Source organism: Gymnoscopelus braueri, assembly GCF_963280865.1.
Source record: "Gymnoscopelus braueri genome assembly, chromosome: 19".
Classification (NCBI taxonomy): Eukaryota; Metazoa; Chordata; class Actinopteri; order Myctophiformes; family Myctophidae; genus Gymnoscopelus; species Gymnoscopelus braueri.
This window is the reverse complement of record NC_137621.1, coordinates 16,048,561-16,070,863: the sequence shown is the minus strand read 5'-3', so window position 1 is coordinate 16,070,863 and position 22,303 is coordinate 16,048,561. Positions and strand designations below refer to the sequence as shown.

Genomic DNA, 22,303 nt, shown 5'->3' with positions numbered 1-22,303 from the left:
AAACAAGCCCAGCTTCCAAAGGAAACACCCCGGAATAACTGTGAAGACCCATAACAGAGACACACGCGTTAAGCACATGTTGTTTTTTTAATCTTCTCCATCAGGGGATGATTCATAGAGACCTGAAGCCCGTCAACATCTTCCTCGACTCTCAGGACCATGTGAAAATCGGAGACTTTGGCCTGGCTACGGACCATCCCGCTAATGTGGTACGCATTACTACCACTTTAACAGTTAACGGCACTCTGCTGTCGACTTAAGGCAGTGGTTCTCAAACATTTTCAATGTCAAGGACCCCCAAAATTAATGTGTTTTGGCCGCAGACCCCCCCCATCTGAAAGTATTTTGTGCCTGGGCCCTCCGTACAAGATTTGTCTCGTTGAAATGTTTCAACAATATTCAAAATTCTTCACGATTTATTTTCAAGATCTTTTGAAAATTGAAGTGAAGATCTGCACTATGAGCTTTTATTTTCAACTGGTCGATTTGTGTATGGTTGATAAACTGATTTTGATGCTATATTAATTAATTTTGCTGGGGACCCCCTCTGGAATCCCCCCAAGGACCACTGGGGGGGGGACCCCACTTCGAAAACCACCGGACTAAGATGCAACGATGGGTTGTGGTGTACTGTTGGCTGCACGGCTGGTCACAACCCTATTGTGATGTAATTAACCCATTAAGACCTAAAAAATGTCTTTTAATTCCTAATAAACCCTAATGGACCTGGGAAACTTGTTCTGTGATCCAATTGTTTCCAAATGTTTTATTTATTTTAAATGACGAACCCAAACAATAATGGGCACGTGCAATTCATTCCGAGTTCTGAGATTTTACAGAACTGACCAGGTGCATGTCCTAGAGCAGACAAATAATAATTACAATTGCTATTAAAATTGCTGTTCTAAAAGTAGTTGACAGTTAACATAGGCTACTTCATAATGGAATCTAGCAGCTACGTAGCAGCAGCTTACAATAAGTGATTTCTCTACACTCTGATGCAACCCGCTGGCGTGCACCTCAACCTTTTCCATGCTTATTTCACGTTGATCCTAGGTCAGCCTAATCATCGCACACATTAAACGCAGCACTTTCTGATCGTGTTTCTGATCAGCAGTGATCACGGGGTCTTCTTGGATCCACTCGGAACGGGTATTACGCTTAATGATAAACAGACCCGACAAAACCCAACCGTGAAGACCTTCTACAGTTGAGTGCAGTGATGTTATGGATGTTTTAATGTTAATGATGTTTAATGATGTTTAATCGTCGTTTATTCCTGCCAGGCTGCAGGTACATGTGAAGTGGAGGAGACTGGTTCTGCTGCGATGAACAAACCAGACCCAGCAGGTGACCGTTCAAAAAAAACCTTTTAAGTTTGTCGCTCACTCTCGTTTGCGGTGCTTCTGAAAGGTAACATTTCTGTGCTTTTATACATCACTCCAGGCAACATGACGGGTATGGTCGGCACTGCCCTCTACGTCAGCCCAGAGGTGCAAGGAAACACCAAAGCCACCTACAACCAGGTAAGATATCAATCCACCTTTAACAACTCCTGTGCAGAGTTATCTTCTTAACCCATTAAGACCTGGAACGCATCTGTGTCGCTTTAGATTTCTTTGGCTATTCAAAAATAGCAGATATACAAGCTCATAGCGCGGCACCGAGTGCCGCGCTATGAACTTGTAGATCTGCTATTTTTTTTAAATCGTGAAAAAAAAAATGTTTAGATTTTTTTCCAAAAACTGTTAGGATTTAGATTTTTTTTTAAAGAATCGCCTCAGGTCTTTTAAACAAAATAAATATACAAAGATACATACGCTGCTGTGCCAGCCTCTGAAGTCCATGGTGTTCACTGTAAATCACATGTTGGATATAGTTTCCAGCTTTGTTTTTCCCCATCTCATATATTTTGAGTCAACGCTTCAGCGTAATGAGAGAAATGCCTCGTATGTGCAGACATACCTGGTAATAAATCACTATTCAGTCATTCACGAATAGTGGTGTAATTGCCGTACTTACTGTAGCTGTTATAGCCCCTGGCTGGAACCTGTCAAAGACTAATGGCCTACATGTGACTTCGTGCCAAGCAGAAATTTCATCTGCATTATGCCAGTTTTTGTACACAAAGCATTGAGTATTGTTGTGTATGATATTCCTCCAATCATCTCTGTGTGTCCTCAGAAAGTGGACCTGTTCAGCCTGGGAATCATCCTATTCGAGATGTCCTACAGGCCCATGACCACTGGCTCCGAGCGCATCTCTGTGCTGGGCCAGCTCCGCACGGTGAGTCCTCGTGAAGGGGTAACAAGAATCGGAACAATCGGGGCAGTAACTAAGGGGTGTGGTGGGGGGGGGGGCTTTAAACTCCTGGGGAAGTTGTTCCTTACCCCCGTCTCTTCTCACTCCGCAGGAGGGCATCCAATTCCCCGAAGACTTCACCGAGTACGAACGAGGCACGCAGGTGAGCGATGTTCAGCATTTCAAAATGTAATAATTCACCTCCCCGGAAACGAGTATGTTTAGGACCTGAAGAAATGACGGGGTTGCTTGGTGGCTCTGCTCAGCCTGATCTCACAGAATGTTAGCCTGGTAAACCCTCCCTCCGGAAATCTCATTTCCATTTGATTTCAGGAGTGAGTCTGGCCTGATCGCCCATTCTGCAATATTGGCTGTGTACACCAAATGGACGAGCCTATCAGCGTCGTCGCACATCGTTCTGTGATTGACAGCGACAGTTGGCCAATCAGGTGGCGAGTTCGAGTGATCCCGAATGGCACCGAGTGCAGCCTGAATGCAGCCGACAAAACACGAACGGCAGCCATCTTTTCTGTCTGCTATTGTCTCCGCTGTTTTTTTACTTCAAAAAGCTCTCAAACTTCTATTTTGAAGCACGGAATTTACTTATAAGATATCGTTTGGATAGAATTTAGTTGTTTAACGTCATATATATATATATATTATATATAATTAATCATGACAGAGCCTATTTAAAAATAAAAATTTAGAGATTTAGGGGCGGGCAGTGACACGCATGTATCCGAATAAGGCAACCCATTTTGGGCATGGCCATCTCAAAAGTCCCGTTGCGTCACATTAGTCTGGTGAACTGCTGATTGGCTGAAGGGGAAAAACGATCATTGGCTGAAGGGGTTGTCAGTCAACGGTATTACTCCCGCCCAACTCCAGCCCGCAGCCAATATTGCAGAATGGGCGATCAGGCCAGACTCACTCCTGAAATTAGATTTCCGGAGGGAGGGTTTACCAGGCTAACAGAATGTAGTATATATTGCACGGACCCAGTGCACCTCATTCCGTGCATTGTCGCCTAGAAAACCCGAAAATCCGTGCATATGTACGCCGAGTCCCACGGTGGGCGCAACCAGTTGCAACCCGGGAAAACCCGGAAGCAGAGCAGTCCCCACAACAAAATGTACGATTCTGTGCCTATCGGTACATAACTCAAACGGCGCCGAGTAGGCTCAAGGGAGCGTCGCAAACGTTCGGGACGGCAACTCGTTCGCTTTAGCTCACTCGGTGGTCCCTTACGTGGCTCCAGTTCCCTTGAGACTGCGCGCCTCCGAAATGGTTTTAGTCACAATGGGGGAGATACGAGGACGCCAATGCACGGATTTTCAGGTTTTCCAGTTGTCTATGCACGGAATGACACCTCCGTGCAATGCATACTAAGTCGTGTGAGATCGGGTTGCTCTGCTAGTTAGAGCACACAGACCCTGTGCTCCTTGAGGACGGTAGTACCCCGGGTTTGAATCTGACCAAAGCATTGTCTTGCATGTCTCTCAGCTCTTTTTTTCCCCCTTAGGTTCCTGTCTGTGTACAATGACCTACAGTATCTGATTGCAATTTTCTTTCTTTACGCATTAAAACCGGCAAAGCATCTGCGTCATCTTTTATTTCAAATTTTTGTGTTGGCTATTCAAAAATAGCAGATATACAAGCTCGCAGCGTGGTGCGGAGTGACACGCTGCGAGCTTGTATGTCTTGTATATATATAGCTTACACTTGAAAGTGTGAGAACGACTGATTTTAGAAGGCATTTGTAGAATCGGCCTCAGGTCTTTAGTGGGTTACATTTCATTATACAGTGTACTATATACTGTATTTCTCGTTATATTTATCACTTCATTTTATGTCATTCTCTGTTTGAGTTCTCCTTTTTTTCCACACCCCCCTACCCCCAGAGACCGGTGATAGCTTGGCTGCTGAACCACGACCCGGCCCTGCGGCCCACGGCCCAGGAGCTGCTGAAGAGCGAGCTGCTGCCCCCGCCGCACATGGCCGAGTCGGAGCTCCACGAGGTCCTGCAGCACACCATGGCCAACATCAACGGCAAGGCCTACCGCACCATGGTCGGCCAGCTGTTTGCCCAGAACCCCACGCCCGTCATGGACTACACCTACGACATTGACCTACACAAGGTAAACGCCATGCCCTGGCCCTGCCCTGAACAGACCTAAAATCAGTGGGGTTTCTAAATAAATAGGGGGGGGGGCGCAGCACCCAGGGGGCGCAAGACTGGCCAATTAGGAAGGAAATTGTCAAAATGTTTTAAAAAAAACTTCCAAATTAGCAAAAATAGCCAAGCTTATAGATAGGCTATTTTCGTTTTTGTTAAAAGCCATTTTGCAATGGGGGACCGCAGCCAGAGGCTATGGCTGTTTGGGGGTCCTTGTCATGGAAAGTTTTGGGAGCCCCTGCCCCAACTTGTTGATAATGGTCCACATTAGGGCAGCACGATTCTTGCTAAAATGTGAATCACGATTTTTTGACCTAAAAATCTAGATCCCGATTTTCCTCAGTATCGTTCATTTACCGTAATTTCCGGACTATTAAGCCGCTACTTTTTCCCCATGCTTTGAATCCTGCGGCATATACGGTGCGGCTGATCTATGGATTTTTACAGCTAACGGCCACTAGGGGACCTTCTAAATCTATGGATTTCACACCTGCGGTTTATAGTCCAGTGCGGCTTATAGTCCAGTGCGGCTTATAGTCCAGTGCGGCTTGTATATGCACACATTTGTTTTTTCCCCTAAATTTGGCTGGTGCGGCTTATATTCAGGTGCGCTTCATAGTCCGGAAATTACGGTATTTAACACATTGGGTGCCAGAGGTTTATTAAAATATTATACTTTGAGTGCCAGGACTTTTTAAACATTTTGAACCTTTTTCAAGTAGTCACAAAATATTTTCAGTGATCACCGTCCTCACGGTGATCCCCTCATTACACACATACAGGTCTCGTACAATTGGGGGGAAAAAATTTAAAACATTCGGAAATCCATTCCATAGTTGCAGCCAGTTGAAAATAGTTAAATTAACATTGTAAAAAAAAAAAGTGCACAGGAGCCGAGATACAGGTTTTTGAAGTCATAAGTTAACCAGGAGGTGGATTGGAGTCTAAATCTTGTAGGAGTGATATTTCCTGTTGCTGTGAAGGAAAAAAAACCGTATATATACGGTTTTGGCACTCAACGTTAGTATGCGCAAAACCGTATATATACGGTTTTGGCACCCAATGTGTTAACTTGCAAACTTAACTTTCTGTCATACGCTTTCCGAGTAGGCTAATACTAAATCTGTTGAAGTCTCCTTCAGAATGTGTGGTGTGGGGTTATTATAGTAATGGGACAGCGGCATGAGTGCTATGAATGAGGAAGAGAGACGCGTGAACACAAAGGAATGGAGTCGTATGACGTGAATGTTGAATTAACAGTGTGTGTGTTCGCTGTACATCGTGGTTTGATTGTCATTGCAGCCATCATTGTTCAGAAGCAAATAATTCAACACAGATGTATGAATCAAGACCCATGGTTTTTCTTTTTCTTTTTTTTAACCCATTAAGAGCGGGAACGCATCTGTGTCATTTTAAGATTTCTTTGGCTATTCAAAAATAGCAGATATACAAGCTCATAGCGCGGCACCGAGTGCCGCGCTATGAGCTTGTATATCTGCTATTTTTGAAAAATCAAGATTTTTTTTTGCAAATCTTTGAATATATATATATATTTTTTTTAAAGCTTTAGAAAACATTTTTTGAATCGGCCTCAGGTCTTAATGGGTTAAACGCTAACGCTAAGAGCACACGCACAGGAAATCCCAGATTGCTGATGGGTGAATCAGCACGCTCTGATTCAGTCACTTTCGATCAACTTGTTGGGGTTTTATCGTCTTCATATCTTCCCCTTTTTTAACTACATTAACACATAAACCCTACGTACTTCACTGGCTGGAGTCCTCCTTATTGGCCTCTACTCTAAAATCTGATCACAGAAAATAGCCGATCTACGAGCTCACAAAGCGTCCCATTGTAATGCATCGCAAGCTTGTAGATCTGCTAGTTTGGGTGGAATGTTCTCCCTAGAATAGTAACGCTGGTGTGGTTAACCCCACCGTCTCCGTTTTGTGCAAAAACGTTAGGCATATAAATTGTCACGGCACAGTGTGACACGTTGTGAGCTTGCAGATCTTTTTAGGTTTTAGAGTATATAAGGCTTAACCCATTCAAAGCCGGGAAAGCATCTGTGTAACCACTTGTCATAAACCATTATTTTATACGTTGGCTAATATCAAAAATTGCAGATATATAAGCTCGTAGCGTGTCACTTTGTGCCACGCTACGAGCTTGTAGATCTGCTATTTTTGACAAATCTAGATTTTTTTTGCAAATCTTTGAATATATAATTATTTTAAAGCTAACATTTTTACTCAAATCTTTGCTTCTGGGGGTCCCTGGAATAAAATATTTTGAGATGGGGTGGTCCACGCCGCGGACAAATACATTTTTGGGGTCCTTGACATGAAAAAGTTTGAGCACCACTGATATAAAAGAAACATACGTTTTTCCCGAAAACTATTAGGATTTAGAAGACATTTGTAGAATCGGCCTCAGGTCTTAAGGGATTAAGTGGTTACGTGTGATTATGCGATGTGAGGACGTGGACTAGCCGACACCAACTCGCGGGACTCCTGGACCGTCGGCCCTCCACTCCCTCCTATCCAGCATCGGGGGTCCGGAGCGCTGCAGCGTCGCTAGCTCCGCTGTCACACTGCGGTGGGTCCACGTAGGTGTTGCCCCCCCCTAGGCCTGTCACAATTATTACATAATCGTCCAATCGCAATTATTTGAGATGATCCCAATCATTGTTGCGTAATCGCCATAATTGTTTCCATGTTGAAATATTTTCACACATTTTCAAATATAAAATAAAAAGCTGAAATAGCTGATCTACAAGCTTACAACGCATCACGAAGTTATCAAATGTCAATCAAATCTGCCCCGTGCATTTTTTTTATTTCGAAGCCTAAAAGGCTTCATATGTTCCCATGATGTTCAATGGCCAAACTCACAATTAAATCGTTAGTCGCAACTATTTGAGTGACAATTAATCGTCAACTTAAAGGTAGGGTAAGTGATATTTTTGGGTTAAAACAAAAAGTATTTTGTTAAAAGGTTAAAGCACTATATTCTGATAGTACTCATTGCTATAGAGTGTTTGTTCAGTAACAGGAGTCTCCCCGTCTCTCCAGCTCTTTAACTCTCTCAGTGCCACGCCCCGACATATCCCGAGTTTTTCCCGAGTACCCTCAGTGCCAGCACGAGAAATCCCGAGTTTTTACTTTTGACTGTGGTCGCGCTATTCTGTATATTTTTCATGATCACTTTCGCTTCCTGACTACATCAGACTCACCCGGAGCCGGATGTAAAAAAAAAAATTCATTTCCGGGTCACGTTGTTTTTCTCCTGTGATTTTCGGCCAGAATAGGGAAAGTCACGTTTTTTTCACACGGTATAAAAAGCGAACGGAGAGGTCCACATCTACTCTCTTTGGTCTGGGTGACGATCAGTCATCGTAGTCGTGTATCGCATCGTAATTTAGCCCGATCAACGATTATCGAAAATGTCAACATCCGGTTCTGACCGGATATGACGTGAGCCTTTTTGGGAGGGGGCGAGTGAGCCAGCGAGATCATCAATGTGTCGATTTGTTGCTCTCTACTGGTAGAACTGTATTATGGGTTTAAAACCCCAATCAGATCATTTATTTGAATGGAAATTACAAAATTACAAAATTAAAAAAAAAGCAAATTCCTGGCTGTTTGGGAGTACTTTATGAAAATACTCTTGGCACTGAAAGAGTTAATAAACAGAAATACATTTTCCGGTAGGTGTCAAAATCTCAGCCAATCAGTAGAAAGTACCCATTTTTAAGCTTCATTTTTATAGTGTTCCAGTTCCAATTTTGTCTGCTCATTTCTCAGTGTCATCACTTCCCATTTCACTTGTTTAATCTATATCCGGATTGAGTTCTCTATCCTGATTGGATAAAATTGGAAATGAAACCGAAACTGAAACGAAAACGCTTTTTCTGTTTTATAAAGAGCTGGAGAGACAAGGAGACTCCTTTTACTGAACAAACACTCTATAGCAATGAGTACTATCAGAATATAGAGCTATTTAACACTTATTTTAACCAAAGCAAATCACTTACCCTACCTTTTTAAATTTGTAATCGTGACAGCCCTGCCCCGCCCCCTTTCCCCCCCTCCTAGCTGTGCCTTGTGTTGACTGACTCCCAGCCAGCCTCGTCCTTCTCTCTCTGACCTTAGCCGTGACCCAGGGGCCGCCCATGTGACATCAAGTGCCATTCGTAGAGCACTCTTATGTAGATACCATCCAGGGCTTTTCCCCCTGATGTACTGTGAGCGTGCATCCACGCCTCTGCCCTGCACAGCAGATGGACAAGTGGTTGAAAGTTAGACTAACCAGAGGCAATCATTGACCTATACCAGAGTATTTTTGTTACTTACTTTTAGTAAGTTACTTACTTACTTTTGGAAAGTTAACCCATTAACACATTGCATGCCAGTCGCGTAGATCTACGCGAACCTATTTAAAGCCGCAGCGTGCCAGTCGCGTAGATCTACGCGAACCGCCGATTCCCATGTTAAGTGCCCCAGGTGCACTTTCCGAATTTTTTTGATCCATTTCCGTTTCCGGTTTCCGGTCGGAAACGGAATTATTCGGGTTCCGGTTTTTTCGATCGTATCCGCTTCCTGTCTGGGATCCTGTTTAAAACTCGATTTTCTCTGGTTGTTGTTTTTCTCCTCGCTGATCACTGTTTACCGTTGGTCGGCTGTAGCTTCAAGATGGCGGCACGGATTTGGAAACTGTTTTCGCTGGTTGTTTCTCACGGATCCGCTGTGTGTTTAGAACCAAATGAACGCGCACTTTTAACTTATTTAGTGAGGTCTGTGGCGACATGAAAAAAACTAAAAAACAACAATAAAACGCTGGCACTGGTGAGTACATTATGAGATTAAACTCTGGCATGGAATGTGTTAAGACCTGAGGCGATTCTTAAAAATGTTTTCTAAATCCTAAAAATTCTAAAACCGTTTTTTGAAAAATGTAAAAAAAAAAAAATGTCAAGATTTTTCAAAAATAGCAGATCTACAAGCTCATAGCGCGGCACTCGGTGCCGCGCTATGAGCTTGTATATCTGCTATTTTTGAATAGCCAAAGAAATCTAAAGTGACACAGATGCGTTCCAGGTCTTAATGGGTTTAACTAAAAACTAACCAGAGGCAATCATTGATCTATACCAGAGTATTTGTGCCTCTCTACCCGTAGGTGTCACTGTAGACACATAAAACGCGGCGCTTCAGTCATCTGGTCCACATAACAGAGGGGAGCAGAGGGGGCCTGTAAGTGCTTAATCGATGTCTCCACGTCCCTAACAGAGCCTGTTTGTTTGCTCTCCCTCCAGGGCAACTTCAATTTCAACGCTGCCAAATTACAGCAGTATGTGCACGAAGCCATCACCAGGATCCTCAAGAGGCACGGTGAGTGTACTACTACACTGTACTTTGTGTGGAGAGGGGGGGGGGGGTGCAGGCGTGGTGGGACCCCCCCGGGGCCTCTGTTTTTACCCTCCACTGCAAACCACTTGGACTCCTGACCTGTCCCAACTAAGCCCGTTTTTAGGACCCCGCCGTTACCATCTGCTCCGGTGGAAGCGCGAGGGAACAATGCATGTACTGTTGCGTCGGGGAGCAACACAGGTGCCAGGGTTATTTTTGTACATGCTGCTGATGGTGTCCAGCTGTACATGTTTGTTTATGCTCAGTTTGTATCTGCCTCCAGGGGTTAGGGTTGTGTTTTGTTATGTAGATGTTGCTGTAATGCATTATATTGTGTGTGTGTGTGTGTGTGTGTGTGTGTGTGTGTGTCTAGGTGCGGTGCGTCTCCAAACGCCGTTGCTCCTCCCCAGAAACAGGAAGTTATACGATGGCAGCGAGTTGGCCTGCTTCATGGACCATAGCGGAATGCTGGTTACACTGCCCTATGACCTCCGCGTGAGCAGATACACACACACACACACACACACACACACACACATGTATGTGTGCTCACGCACAAATAACAATTATGCAAACAATCCCATCAGCGGACACACACACACACACACACACACACACACACACACACACACACACACACACACACACACACACACACACACACACACACACACACACACACACACCACACACACACACATACATACAGAAGGTGTCTGCAATCAGCAGGTGTCCTGAAAATTGGAAACTCTGAGGACTGTGGAGAATGGCTATTTTCACACTGTGATTAATTATAGCCTGCATGGCATGTACTGTGTTGACTGACTGTGTACTACTGACTGACTGGCTGACTATGTACTACTTACTATCTGAATGACTGTCTGTCTGACTGACTGACTGACTACTGATGTCCTCGTATTATGCAAAAACACTCATTGAGGTTTTCTCCGCTCTGTGTCCACCTCAGATGGCATTCGCGAGATTTGTGGCCCGCAATAACATAACATATCTCAAAAGGTAAAGTGACATGGATTCAGTCCGGTTGTTTTGATGTCCGTCTTCCTCTCTTCACTCATAATCACAATTTACTATTTCATATTGAAGTAAATGTCGGTTGTCTGCAAGTATAGTATTGACCCTTTCTTAGGCCTCATGTACTTCATCATATGATGATCTGCAAGCAATGTGTTGTGAACTTGTAGATTGGCTATTTTCGCAACATTTTTCAAAATAATTTTTTAATGTTGGAAGTCGTTAAATTGTGTGCATGCATTTGTGTGTGTATTTTACACAGGTACAGCATCGAGCGCGTGTTCCGTCCCAGGAAGCTGGACCGTGCGCACCCCAGGGAGCTGCTGGAGTGTGCGTTCGACATCATCGTTCCCGTCACCCACAGCCTACTGCCCGATGCAGAGATCATCTACATCTGCTCGGAGATCGTCCAGGAGTTCCCTGCCCTGCAGGTCAGTAGCCAAGGCCGTAGGAACCTGCTCTGTCATACACCGTAGTGATGAAGTGAAGTTGCGTTCCGCACATTCCCCTGTTTTTGTTCTTGCCTGGATGTCTCATTGGTATTTCCCGTTGTAGTGGAAGTGCACATTCCTCCCATTCCGCATTTCACAGATCATCCGACATATTATGTCAGTGCTACATATTTACCTAGTGAGTGTGTTAACGCGCAGTTCTGTCCACTTCCTTCCTTCACTCCTGATACAGTCCATTTCCTGGGCAGACTTGGTGTTAGCGCCGTTCTCATTTGTATGTACTGTACCTTGAACTCAGTCAACCCTGTGATTAGACCCTTGGTGATCCCCACGCGTCCTGGAAAACCTGGAATGTTTTGATGCAGTTCTCCATTCATGGAAAATTATAACATAGTCCAAATGACCTGGAAAATATGTCGTTGTCCTAGAATGTTTTAAATATTGTATTAATTGCATTATTTATTAATATGTATTCATATTAATTGTACATACATTTTGAAGGAGGCATAAACAGAACTGATGAGTGCAGATTAGGCTTTCGCTAAGGTAGGAATCGGTCAGGGTTAGGGGAAGGGTATTGTTTATCCCATTGACTATAAAAAACATTTAGCCTGTAGCAGTGTGTTTTATAACGACACAAATAGTAGGATGTCTTGAAACCATAATGACTCCAGCTATCTGAACCCACGCAGACAGGGGCATCATTTTGCAATTGCCAATCCCCCAGTGTTCGCATTTAACCTAAACTTCAGTTAGGGTTCAACGCTCGCAGATTTGACTCTTGCGTACTGATAATTGCGAACGCCCAAGTGCAGCTTACTATGCCACCGTGCTCGGGGTGTGTGTGTCTCTGTCTGTCTGTGTGTGTGTCTCTCTGTGTGCAGTATGTGTGCAGCCGCGCCCCCATGTCACTCGCGCTCTCATTGGCTGCTGACAGACGCGCCCCCATGTGACTCACGCTCTCATTGCCTGCTGACAGATGTCAGAGTGGAGCCGTGCATAGATGAGTAGGAACTCTGAAACTCCGTGCATAGGAGAACCATATCCCCCCCCATTAACTTCAATACGAGGCGGAGGCAGTCACGTTACTTTCTCTCTACGCTCTCCCCATCACGGTGAAATAACACGGATTATTAACACGGAAGTCCGTAAATACACAACATAACAATTTCAAAAAGACAAAAAAAAAAGATAGGTCTGCGTTCGCTTCCAGCTTCCTACTTGTCTGTCAGTGTATGCATTTGTGTGTGCGTGCGCACGTGCGTGTGTAGGTGTTATGTAAGTGTGTGTGTGAGTGTGGCTGTGTCTTGGGTGTATGTGACTGATACAGACACACATACAGTAATCTTTTTTCAGTGCTGGATATGCAAGTTAAACATTTAGTTGAACCACAGGATAATGAAAATAATGGTTTTATAAAACTTATTATTATAATTATAGACACGTTTTGTCTTCTCTGCAACCACATTAATTAGTGTACATCACTTTCTTTTGCCACCCTGTTTTCTGAAATAACACACACATGCTCACAGACATCTTGAAATTGTTTAATATGTTTACTGAGCAATCAAAAACAACATTTAATTTGATTTGACAACAGAAAAAGAGAGACTCGTAAATTGCTCTAATGCTCTAATCTCTTGAGAACACTCGGGTGACGCAGGGGTAAATTTCCTGCCCGCCTCCACGTACTGTAGACTAGGGGTTTGAATCCTCCGCTGTGCTGCTGGCTTGGCCAGGGGTTCCATTGAACACAATTAGCCGTGTTCACGGGTGGGAAGACAGGGGGAAGGGAGGTCGTGGTCACAGAACCAGTGACTCCTATTGTTCAGCATGTTCAGTGGGGTGTAGAACTGAAAAGAATAGACTCTGTGCATAAGTGTAGTCCCATATTTCCATAAGGTGGCATACCCGGACGTTTCTTCTTGGTCTGGTTGGTCATAGCTTTGTTTGATTGGCTCGGCAACAGATTTGAACGGAAACCACATAATTATAACACCTCGATACACCCCAAAATTCGGCTCAAACATGGGTAAAGATGCACTCTACTACGCTGCCATAGGCCACACTGCCATATAGGAGTTGGCAGTGACAAGGGACTAGAATACACAGGGGAATCAGGAATTGGCATAAGGACAAGAAAAGGAAAAAAAAGAATTGCCAAAAGAAGAAAAAGAAAATGATCTCTTGAAAAGAGTGGGAACCCTGTACATGGATTCCTGTTCAAGTAGACAGCTGTTTGTGTTAAAGCCTTTTAAAGTGTACATGAGTCAAAGGCAATGAGAGGGCAGCCGGACACAACGGTCATTATTCACTGAGAACCTCCATTGTACAGCAGCGCTTCTTTAAGTGTGACGGACGGCAGAGCCTTAATTGCAGTTTGAGGGCGGGGTGTTAATGCCATGTTTCTCTATGTATGTGTGTTGTTTTTTTTTAACCACAGGAAAGAAACTATCACATTTACGTGAACCACACCAGCCTGTTGAAGGCCATCCTGCTGCACAGTGGTGTCCCAGAAGACAGACTGAGCCAGGCTTCTAACATACTGTGTGATGCCATGGTCAGTGCACAACACACACCTGCACTTAACCACTTAAAACCCAAACTTTGGCAGAAAATAGCACATCGACAAGCTCACAATGCGTTGCGAGATTGTCGATCGGCTATTTTCTGTGATATTTAAGATATTTAATGTAGAGCGAAAACAGAAAATACACTTGCATAGAGCCCTGATGGACTCCAATCATATGGGGATTAAGTGGTTAACCCCTTAAAGGGGAAATCCACCCATTTTCAATATTTAACTATGTCATTAATATAGCATAAAGGAGTTGTGTGGAAATAAGAAAAAATTTAAAAAAAAATTAACATTGCAAAAAAATTTAACATTGCAAAAAAATTAACATTGCAAATTACACCACGATGAGTCATCACAGTGTAATTTGCAATGTTAATTTTTTTGCAATGTTACATTTTTTTGCAATGTTAATTTTTTTTTAATTTTTTTCTTATTTCCACACAACTCCTTTATGCTATATTAATGACATAGTTAAATATTGAAAATGGGTGGATTTCCCCTTTAAGGCACTATGTAACTTTTTTTTAATGAATAAAATGTAATGTTGTCCAATCTGTATGGTAGAGTATGTTAATACAATATATACAGGGGTGCACATAACTGTTGCGCAGGTGCGCATGCGTCGCCAAAATAAATTCTGCGCGGCACATCAGACGACGCGAGGCGCTTTTGCGTACCAACAGCTGGGACAGGAATTTCCAGGCTTTTATTTTTTAGCAAAACTAAAAAATAAAAGCCTGGATATCGAGGCATCCTGACCACACAGACACGCTGCGACTCACAGCAGCCAGCAGCAGCTGTGTTACAGGCACTCGTCACCGATGATGAACGCACCGTGATAGTGCAAAATATGCCGTGAACGTCCCAATCTGGCGGATAAAAGCAGCGCAGCACAGGGCACCAACCTTGGTGGGGGCACCAACCTTGGTGGGGGCACCAAACGGCGTGAAGAAAAAAATAACTGCGAAAAACGACGGAATTTAGAAGCAGGGCGCTACAACATTGACTTTTTTTCTCGAGCACCCCTCCCCCCCGTTGACAAAACGCCGGCTGGGGGACACCGGACCTTTTATTGACCATTTACTTGGCGCGCACCAAGTAACATCTCCAGGTGCTCTTCTGAGAACTAGACCAAAAAAGTTATGTGCACCCCTGAATGTATATAACTTATACAATTGGGGTGGTTGTATTTTGTCTCCCTGCTCTTCTTTTGAGACATTTATAGCAGGGACATTAACGTTTAAATAATATCATCCATGGTCCTCAACCTGTTTGTGTATTTGTCCCAGAGTGAAAAGCTGACCAGGAGGGAAGTGGAGGCAAAGTTCTGCAACCTTTCACTGTCCACCACCAGCGTGAGTGTCCCTGCTGTGCTCTTTCTGGGTGCACAGAAATAGCCGCTAACACAAGTTCATTTTCAACATGCCAACATGTTTTGAAGAACGGGGTCTTGTGGGTCTTGTGGTCCAGTTGCAGACGCTCTACAAGTACATAGGGCAGAAGGGGGACCTGCAGGAGCTGCGGGAGCTTCTCTCTTCACTGACCAAGCAGAAGACAGCTGTCACACAGCTGGCCAAGCAGGGCCTGAAGGACCTGGAGGAACTCACCGTGCTGCTGCAAAGACTGGGGGTCAAGCTACAGGTGAGTGGACTAGAAATGTCAAGTTAAAAGACCGCAGCGTTCTCCTTGTAGAAAGACAATGTAATAAGAACACAATTACACCATTGGGGAGAAAACGAACAAACCTGTTTCCTCCAAGATGTTCTACCGATGTTCTGCTGAACATCACCACAGAGACACCAACGCAAACAGTGTGTGTGATTGGTCAGACACTCGCAACCTACCATGGACACTTTTCTTTCTTTTTTCTTTACATTTTTATCCCGCGATTTTGTAACCCAATTTTTTTCTCCCAGTGCCAATTGTCTTAGTAATCCTGGGCGCTACACTCCCTCTGCCAACCTAGGGAGAACCCAGAGCTGAACTCATGCCTCCTTCAATGCATGAGGGCTAACAAGCCTTCTTATCACCTGACAGGGGGGAATTTCCCCGGTTGGACGTAGCGCGTGGAAGGAACACGTTATTCCAACCAGTTCCTTTCCCCTCCATCAGGCGCCCCGGCTGACCAGGGGGAGGCAGTATAGAGACCAGGATTACTGCATGTTTTTGTGAGGGTACCTGCCCTAGGGGACACGGGGAGAACATGCAAACTCCACACAGAGTAGGACCTTTCGCCAACCCCACCTAGGGTATGGGCACTGATGACGCGGAGGAGAGGACACGCCCCCAGAGCCCACAGCGTCCCCGGCGGGAATCAAAACCTTCAATCAAACCTTCTAGCTGTGAGGCGACAGCGCTACCGACTGTGTCGCCGTGCCCCTCCATGGACACTTTTCAATAAAGATTGTCTGAGGATGTTAGGAGGTACATACATATATAATCCCTGTCTGAGGGACTACAAACACAACCAGATGCCAGTTAATTAATAGAGAGAGAGAGAGTACGCATTTTGTCTACTGTCTGTCACCAGAAATGGAGAAATCCCCAAGACATATTTATGTCAAAGCACCACAGGGGGTGATGAAAACAAATAGCGGTTTCAGAAAGCTGAAAAGGTTTGACTTTGTTTGAAGTATGCTGCCAGCTTTATTGTGTTTGTGGTGTGTGCAGCGATTGAACTGGGTGTGTGTGTGTGTGTGGAGGGGGGGGGTCGGTCTGTGGCGAGTGCAGAGCTCTGTGGATGGTCGACAGTGACACCAACCACCGCACTTCACTCAGTTTTGCCATGAACACTGAACAACCGCTTTGAGTGAGTGTATGTAGGTTGCATCCATGCTCTAAGTTAAAGCTTGGCCAGTATGATGTATGTTATGTATATTTCAATGACCAACATGAACCAATCAATGTTTTTGTTGGTGTTGTTGTTTTGACATAATTGAAAATGTTTTTGCCTCCATTCTACCCTTTAAACCTGTGTTATTTAAATATGTAAATATCTAATACAATATGGAGGTACATTGTTGAATTGTGTTTTTAAGGACTTTTAGAGAAAAATTCAAGACATATCTATAACAATTTTGTCAATAAAGATATCATATTGCCCAGTCATGATGGGAGTAGTAGGGTATTTTCATTGAACAGGAGCTGGATATATTGTCTTACCTGCTCCTGTTGTTATTGATCTGTTAGCCATGAGGTACTTCCTGTAGGAAAGAGGACGGTTGTCTAAGGCAGTGGTTCCCAATCTTTTTAGCTCGAGACGCAAAAGAAGAATTGTTTTTTTAGTTAATGGAATTCTTTAAAAAAATGTTTGAAATTGTTTTTAACTCTACGGAAAATTGTGAACTTTTAGAAGTTTAGAAAATCTTTTGAAATCATCATAATTGCAAACAAAATGTAGGTGGGGGGGGTTGAATAATGGGGTATTTACTTGCGACCCACTGTTTGGGAAACCGTGGTCTAAGGTTATTCACTCCTCTGATGGTGTGTGAAATGGTTTTGTCTCTCCTACAGGTGGTGGTCAATCTTGGTTTGGTCTACAAGGTGCAGCACCACTGTGGGGTCATCTTCCAGGTTGTAGCCTTCATCAAGAAGCGGAAGCGCACCGTGCCAGACATAGTGGCAGCAGGGGGGCGCTATGACCACTTGGTAGGTAACGGTAGAACCTTGTTTAGAACCATTAAAACCGGGAACTCAATCTGTGTAACCACTTAAACCATTATTTTATACTTTGGCCATTCAACAATAGCAGATCTACAAGCTCATAGCGAGGCACCGAGTGCCGCGCTACGAGCTTGTGGATCTGCTATTTTTTGTGCAATTTTTTTTGTGTGCAAATCTTTGAATATATATATATTTTTTAAAGCAATTTCTTTTTACTCAAATCTTTGCTTCCACCACCATGGATTCTGACGTTAAGAGGGTCTTGGGGGGTTGGGGGCTCTGGTCTTCTTTTGATCTTAGTCAGAGGGACAGGGACAGTTAAAAGACATTGACGATCAAAGCGACCTTGAAGCATGGTAGAGTTTTAAGAGTTAAACAATATATGGAGCTCTGCCACGCAAGGCAGTAAGTAAGTAAGTAAATAATAGTAACTGTCTGTCCAGTGGCAAATTCATCTGGAGTGTATCTCATACACTGTAAGGCCTTAGACCAAACCTGGCAAACTAAGGTTACTTCTAGGGAAGGCAGTGTGCCGCCGTGTACCAAAAGTAGGTCACAGTGACACTATAAGCTCAATCACAATCTCTGCTTCGTCCAGAACCCTTGAACCCCTGTGGGAGACAATGGATTTGCTCAGCAGTAATTATGTACAGTACCTGAACAGGCATCCCTATTTTGGGCTTGTCATGCCCATGTTATAGGAACAAACTTTCGAAAGATTCCAAACATTTCAAAAATTGCAGATCTCGGGTCACAAGGCGTAGCGAGATTGTAGATGGATAGAGCTTAAATGGTTAACTGAATGGTATAATGAATGACTTGAAAAAAATAATGAATTCAATAAGTTTTTATTTGTCACTGACATACAGGTACAAGCAGCTAAATGTTGTCCCACAGATTGTGCCACATAAAACGAAAAACGCATTTAAAAAAAGAATAGAATGACAATAATGAAATATAATATGCAGTGATAGAACTATACACTAATAAGTAGGGGCTTGTCTTAGACAGGCTCAGTAACTTATTAATCATAATTATCAGCAGTTTCCGTGTGCAGTCAGTTCTGCTCCAAAGAAATCTAAATGTTCACCCTGCATTTTCTTTTACAGCGTAGCACACATTTCCATGTCTCGCTTTATTCACGTGTGTTTTTCTGTTAGTGTTGGTAACGTAATCCAAGTCGTTTGCTCGTGTCCTCTTCTTTTTGGTAGATCTTGGAGTGTCGGGGCCCTGCGTCCACGGTCCCTGTCCCCTCGGCGGTCGGGGCCAGTGTGGCCCTGGATAAAGTCTGTCTGGCCTTGGCCAACATGGAGGAGCCAGTGAGAGACACACACACACACACACACACACTGAAATTCATAATTATTTTTAATGAAGGAGCTACAGACAGCCTTTCATATTTAATGATGCCTTATTACTGCAGTCAACCGTCGAAGCTGCTTTTAGCAACACGTTAATAACTATGATCACTGTGCCTCTCTGGACTCCTCCGAGTTATTCTTGGAGCAGCGTCATTTTAAAAAAAAAGTTTTTCGATGTAAAACGATGTGACTTCCAGCCTTAACAGCGTCTTGTGCCCAGGAAAACTGTGCATAATGTCTGCTCCTGAAAAACAGACAAGCAGGGATATCCAGATGACACTTTGGTACAGATTTATTACCGTCTTATGCTATGTTCACACTGGCAGCCCGAATCAGACTTTTGGCCTATCCACATTGGAATCAGATTTCTTTTGGGAAAAAAAAGATTTTTGCTGATCAGACCACATTCCTAGGTGGTTCGAAAATGGGATTCAAATCTGGTTTCTTAAGATGTGTCTCAGTTTGGAGGACACTCACTGAAGTCTGATTTATACCCTGTAATGCGAGAGAGTATAAATTAAGCATTACTCATGCCCACGCTATGTCATCATTTCGTTACCACAGCAACCAATGCAGATAGAGTCGGCGCCGATCTGATCGCTAACCAGTACTCAATTTAGTTTTGCTTCAGTAAAAAATGTCAATACCACAATATAGAAATACACTATGTAGGGCTTAATTGGTAAATGTATGTTTTGTAATAATCAAAATCTACAAAGTAACTTGTAACTAAAGATTTCAAATATTTTTGGTAAAAACTACAATGCCTCTGAGATGTAGTGGAGTAGAAGTATAAAATATTGAAAAATTTATATAAAGTAAAAGTACCCCAAAAAATAAGAGAATTTTACCTAAGTACAGTACTTGAGTAAATGTACTTGGTTACTTTCCACCACTGTCACTTGAAAATAACAGTGTGAACCGTCAGTCCTAAAGATTGTATTTGAGATTTGCCTCAGTGTGTAAGCCTTAAGGCCAGACCGCACTCTTGCAACAAAACAGTTTCAAGGCCAGTCCACACCAATGCAACTCCTTGCAACTGCCATCCTATCCTATCCACGCGTGTGCGTGTGTGCATGCGACCATGGACCGGGCAGACTTATCCCAGACATAACTAAACGTCTGCAAATACTTTGACTGCGCTGACTGTGTTATTTGTCATACAGTATCTGCCCTGTGCAACTTTTGTTTACGAAAGCTAAAAGCCAAACAGAAATGTAGTTTTTATCCATACATTTTCAACACAATTGAATCGTTAATCGCAATTATTTGAGTAATTATTAATCGTCAACTTAAATTTGTAATCGTGACAGCCCTATTCGACCTGCCTCAAACATATAATAATTCATTCACCTGAATGGTGCTAATAGTTGCTGCTACTACTGCTTTGTTTATGGCTGTTCAGCAATACAAATGCAATGCATGTACACAGCGCATAACCCAAAGTCTGCAAATACTTTGAGTGTGCATATCCCCGGACGGATATGGACTAGTTGGGAATAATGGTTGCAAGGTGTTGCAAGGAGTTGCACTTCACCTATTTTTAACCTCATCTTCATATAATTGGTCCGCAATAATGCTGATTTTATAAGATGGCACAATTTCCGTCTACTTACTCTGCGTCTCATTGGTGGGCTATGGGCAGTTTAAAAGCCTGCCCACCAATGACATCATTGGTGGGGTAGAAACTACAGTTTTTCTCTTCCTGGAAAGCATACTGAAATAGAAACCATTGTTCTTGCATTAATAAAAGATAATGATAAACATTTTTATGGGTCACAAGTAAATATCCCCTTTTTTAGATTGTGCAATAAAAAAATATGTATTTCAAAAGATTTTCAGAAAGTTTCAACAAAAAAAAGTTTTTTTTAACAAACCTTGGAAAAATACAAATACAATCTACAAGTTCACAACATGTTGTGAGCTTGTGGATTGGCTGTTTTCACTCGAGCTGAAAAGTTTTGGAACCACCGTGGTTAGGGTATATCTGACTACTGGATATCAGACATAGAATGCCATTGCTCTGTCCCTCTGTCCATGTCAGCCTTCAGTGAGTTCCTGTGATGTCCTGGTGGTCCCCATGGGGCACACCTCCATGTCGCGAGCCATCAATGTCATCCAGAAGCTGTGGAGCAACGGCGTTTTAGCGGACATCACCTACGACGTCTCACAGGTGAGCTGTACTTTGTGGTATTGGCGCTGCCGAACGGGAGAGCGCTGTGCTAAGCTACAACACACGTTGTTCTAATGCAGTGGCTCTCACGGGGGGTCCCCACATGATTTTGGGGGGGTCCCCAGATGACAGTGAAGTGGCAATTTAAGGACTGTTAAGACCTTTTTAATACCTAAAAAAGAAGAAGAAAGAAAGCAAAGAAAGAGACCATTACTGCATCAAAAGTAATCAACAAACTATACCATAAAAACTGGTCAAACATTGGACAAATTGTCAAATAATACATGAAAGAGGCAAACAATTTGAAAATAGCCAATCTACAATCTACAATCTACAATCTGCCTCGCAATGCGAGGCATTGTGAGCTTGTAGATCTGCTATTTTCACAATATTTAGCCGTGGAACCCGAGTCAAACAAAAGTGCTTGTCAGGGTGGGGGGTCCCCAGTTCAAATGTGATTTATTTTGGGGGGTCATGGCCTGAAAAGGTTGAGAATCACTGTTCTAATGAATATCTCTCTTGGGAAGGGAATATGGATCTCTAGTAGCCGTCGTAACATTTTACGCATTGCATGGGGGAGAGGGAAAAAAGGTTTCTGTCAAATTAAATCTTATTTTTACAATAATGGAATGTGGTCACTTCTTTCCCCAAAGATCACCCTGCATGATGGCAGAAGAAATACTCTAATAATTACTTTCATCCTGGCATCCATATTTTGGGCATGATATCATATTACAGACACATTTTCAAAAAGATTCACATAGCTTGCAGACCGTCCTACGGCGACGTATAAAACTAAGTGATTAACTCAGGAATCCCACTACGAACCCCCTTCAAGAAATAGTTTTCAAGAAAGATCTAGCTATAGTAACAAAGACAACAAAAACATTACAACAAGGCCCCCCAAAATTATGACAAAAACACTAATATCTAAATTCAAAACAAAACCTTGATAGATAACCCCTCTATTGGATTGCTAGTATAGTCAGATATGCAGGAATCTGCTGTAACTGCCAAGCCTTAATAGACCTTGGTTAAACAAAGCACAAACAGTTCCATTCTGAGTTAGCTTTATTTACTATACCTTGCAAAACTGGGGAGAAAACTGCAGAGTATAATTCAACAAGCCAACACAGCATGGGCATCCCTCCCTAATGTG

The 22,303-nt window shown here is 43.2% G+C and overlaps 1 protein-coding gene and 1 long non-coding RNA gene across 2 annotated transcripts in view; one reads left to right on the top strand and one right to left on the bottom strand.

Annotated features, from left to right (window-relative positions):
• The window catches only part of LOC308075251, a 497,190-nt gene that overhangs the window by 133,959 nt on the left and 340,928 nt on the right, over positions 1 to 22,303 (bottom strand). The gene's annotated exons all lie outside the window — the stretch shown is intronic.
• eif2ak4 (eukaryotic translation initiation factor 2 alpha kinase 4) overlaps positions 1 to 22,303 on the top strand; it is a 59,668-nt gene that overhangs the window by 17,438 nt on the left and 19,927 nt on the right. Inside the window, exons 16-31 of the mRNA XM_080414956.1 lie at positions 105 to 209; positions 1,287 to 1,350; positions 1,447 to 1,526; positions 2,185 to 2,286; positions 2,414 to 2,464; positions 4,203 to 4,439; positions 9,792 to 9,867; positions 10,259 to 10,380; positions 10,853 to 10,902; positions 11,180 to 11,348; positions 13,813 to 13,929; positions 15,237 to 15,302; positions 15,418 to 15,588; positions 17,461 to 17,595; positions 18,822 to 18,929; positions 21,016 to 21,144. Of these exons, the coding sequence (XP_080271082.1) occupies positions 105 to 209; positions 1,287 to 1,350; positions 1,447 to 1,526; positions 2,185 to 2,286; positions 2,414 to 2,464; positions 4,203 to 4,439; positions 9,792 to 9,867; positions 10,259 to 10,380; positions 10,853 to 10,902; positions 11,180 to 11,348; positions 13,813 to 13,929; positions 15,237 to 15,302; positions 15,418 to 15,588; positions 17,461 to 17,595; positions 18,822 to 18,929; positions 21,016 to 21,144 (1,782 nt within the window). The remainder of the gene's footprint in view (positions 1 to 104; positions 210 to 1,286; positions 1,351 to 1,446; positions 1,527 to 2,184; positions 2,287 to 2,413; positions 2,465 to 4,202; positions 4,440 to 9,791; positions 9,868 to 10,258; positions 10,381 to 10,852; positions 10,903 to 11,179; positions 11,349 to 13,812; positions 13,930 to 15,236; positions 15,303 to 15,417; positions 15,589 to 17,460; positions 17,596 to 18,821; positions 18,930 to 21,015; positions 21,145 to 22,303) is intronic.